Source organism: Propithecus coquereli, unplaced genomic scaffold, assembly GCF_000956105.1.
Source record: "Propithecus coquereli isolate 6110/MARCELLA unplaced genomic scaffold, Pcoq_1.0 Scaffold121, whole genome shotgun sequence".
NCBI lineage: Eukaryota > Metazoa > Chordata > Mammalia > Primates > Indriidae > Propithecus > Propithecus coquereli.
Genome location: NW_012136192.1, coordinates 2,185,123 through 2,187,967, shown reverse-complemented (window position 1 = coordinate 2,187,967; position 2,845 = coordinate 2,185,123). Strand labels below are relative to the sequence as shown.

General features: G+C 33.1%; 1 protein-coding gene across 1 annotated transcript in view; it reads left to right on the top strand.

Annotated features, from left to right (window-relative positions):
- Positions 1-2,845, top strand: part of STXBP4 (syntaxin binding protein 4) — a 164,155-nt gene that overhangs the window by 56,732 nt on the left and 104,578 nt on the right. Inside the window, exon 10 of the mRNA XM_012665676.1 lies at positions 1,813-1,878. Coding sequence (XP_012521130.1) covers positions 1,813-1,878 — 66 coding nt within the window. The remainder of the gene's footprint in view (positions 1-1,812; positions 1,879-2,845) is intronic.

Below are 2,845 nucleotides of genomic sequence, written 5' to 3'. Positions count from 1 at the left end.
CAATTGTTTCTTCATATTCTCTTTAAAAATTTCTTCAATGTTGGTTACCTTGGTAAGATAGCATTTTTCTATAATTTATCTGTAGAGAAACCATTAGATCTTATTGTTTATTGGAATTTTCAGAGAGTCTCAGATCTTTTTCCTTTCCTTAAAGCTTATCATTGTTAAATTTAATGATATATTTCAGTTTTTATTGGAATATCAATATTAATTATTAGAATTTTAATTTAAAACTGTATATGCCATATTCCTTTGACATTTAAACAAGGCTTCTCTGAGGAGCCATTCAATAAATCAGGATTCACATTTAAAGTTCATAAAATGTAACTGAACATACCCTAACGTGACAAAACCTAAAATCCCAGATAAGCAGGCAGCCAGTTAGCTCAGTTGGTTAAAACGTGGTGCTAAAATTCCATATAAAACAAAATCTACAGTTTATAATTAACTTTACTTCAAAACCTATCAGTTGGCTGAGAACCATTTAAAGAAGCTGTACAAAATAGTCTGCAAAGCAATAAATATTTCGTTTGAGGTAATGTCTTTATTTTCAGTTTTTCGGCTTGTGTTACATATACAGAAAAATAACCAAGTTTGTTAAATGAAGTTCATAGAGTGCATAGATGGCGTATTATCACTTTTCATTATCCCGTGATATATCTATTCTTCATGTCTGATATGACCTACAAATAAAAATGAAACCAAGATAATTTTATGCCAATGGCTAATTTTTATTTTTCAAGAATGATTTTTAAAAGTGCTATGGACTTTATTTACCTTAAAGCCTTTCTGCAGAATTCACATTGCTATTGCTTTGCAAAGGTGAATGAAAATAGATATATTTTTCATTGACAGATGTGAAAAACTAGGACGCGAAGAGTGAAGGTGACTTGCTAGAGCATAAAAGCACAGGAGCCAGCAAGCAGTCTGTTGGCTCCTGGTCTGTGGCATATTCATTAGATTGCTATATTATATTCATCATCATATACCTTCATTTCACCTCTTAGACAAGAATGAGCTGAAATATACCAGAAAGTAGATTGCCTCTTATAAACGTTGCAATGTTGCCATGAATCTTTACCACTTAATTTACTATTCAAGCAATTTCTCTGCTCAAGTTTGTAGTAAAATAGCTCTTAAATTACTTTTAGTATTTCTGATTTGGTCAATAAAATGTGGATTGAGTTAAGATATACTTAATAAAATCGGACATTTGAGGGTATTTTCTTAACTAAATTTGAGTCCAAAGATACTTTATTTGCATGCATAATATTCACCTACCTTAATAACTACCTTAATTCATCTACCTTAATAACTATCATTTTATATTTTGGTTATACCAGTCATACCTTTTTTTATGGGTAATCTTCCAAGAATGAGCTAAAATTACATTATGAAACCAGTTAGCCCCTTCTCACATGCCCTCTTTAGTATGGTCAGAGACATTTACTTCTAATTTGTAATAATGTTGACCTTCAGTTTGGAAGCTCTTTGGCAATGATAGCTATTGCCCAAAATTTAGATAATATTTACACATTTTGATTCTTACTGACTTATTTTTTGACCTCAGATTTTGAGATTTTACGAAATTAATATAATAGAAAGTACATTGACATCATGATTATACTATAGATAACTAATTACTTTTAAGTGATACGTATAAAGCCAGAAAACGTAAGAAAGTACAATCTGAAAATGTAAGCAATTTGATGTTTGGGATTATATAAGCTTTGAAACAAAGGACTAAAAATCATACTCATTGATACCTTCATAACAAGTTATTAATATTAATTCAGTGGTTTTTAAATATAGGAAAAATTATTTGAATCAGAGAAGCAAAGGAAAGAATTGACAGAAGAGCTCCAGAATGTGAAACAAGTAAGTGTATGATTGTGTATGTGTGTGTTCTTTTGTGTGTGCGTAAACATGTGCGTAAACAAGCAATGATGTTTTATAATATCCCAGAGCTTACTGATGCAAAAATATAGTATAAAATAGTATAGATCTTAAACAACCCCATCAATAAATGGGCAAAGTACATGAACAGACACTTTGCAAAAGAAGAGAGAATAATGGCCAGCAAACATATAAAAAAGTGCTCAACATCTCTAATCATTCAGGAAATGCAAATCAAAACCACAATGAGATTATCAGCTAACTCCAATGAGAATGACCTTTATCAAAAAGTCCCAAAACAACAAATGCTGGCATGGATGTGGAGAGATTGGGACACTCTTACACTGCTGGTGGGACTTCAAATTAGTACAACTCCTGTGGAAGTAATTTGGAGATATCTCAAAGAGCTAAAAATAGAAATACCATTTGATCCAGCAATCCCACTACTAGGCATCTACCCAAAAGAAAAAAAGACATTCTGTAATAAAGACATCTGCACTCCAATGTTTATGGCAGCACAATTCACAATTGCAAAGATGTGCAAGCAACCCAAGTACCCATCAAAACATGAGTGGATTACTAAAATGTGGTATATATATACCATGGAATACTACTCAACTACAAAAAACAATGGTGAACTAGCACCTTTTATATTATCCTGGATAGAGCTAGAGCCCGTCCTTCAAAGTGAGGTATCACAAGAATGGAAAAACAAGTACCACATGTACTCGCCATCAGATTGGTACTAACTGATCAACACTAAGGTGCTAACATGGGAGTAATATTCACTGGGTGCTGCTCAGGTGGGAGGGGGTGGACAGGGTTGGTAAACTCACAACTAATAGATGCAGAGCGCACTGTATGGGGGAAGGGCACGCTTGTAGCCCTGGCTTGGGCGAGGCAAAGGCATTATATGTAACCAAAATGTTTGTACCCCCATAATATTCTG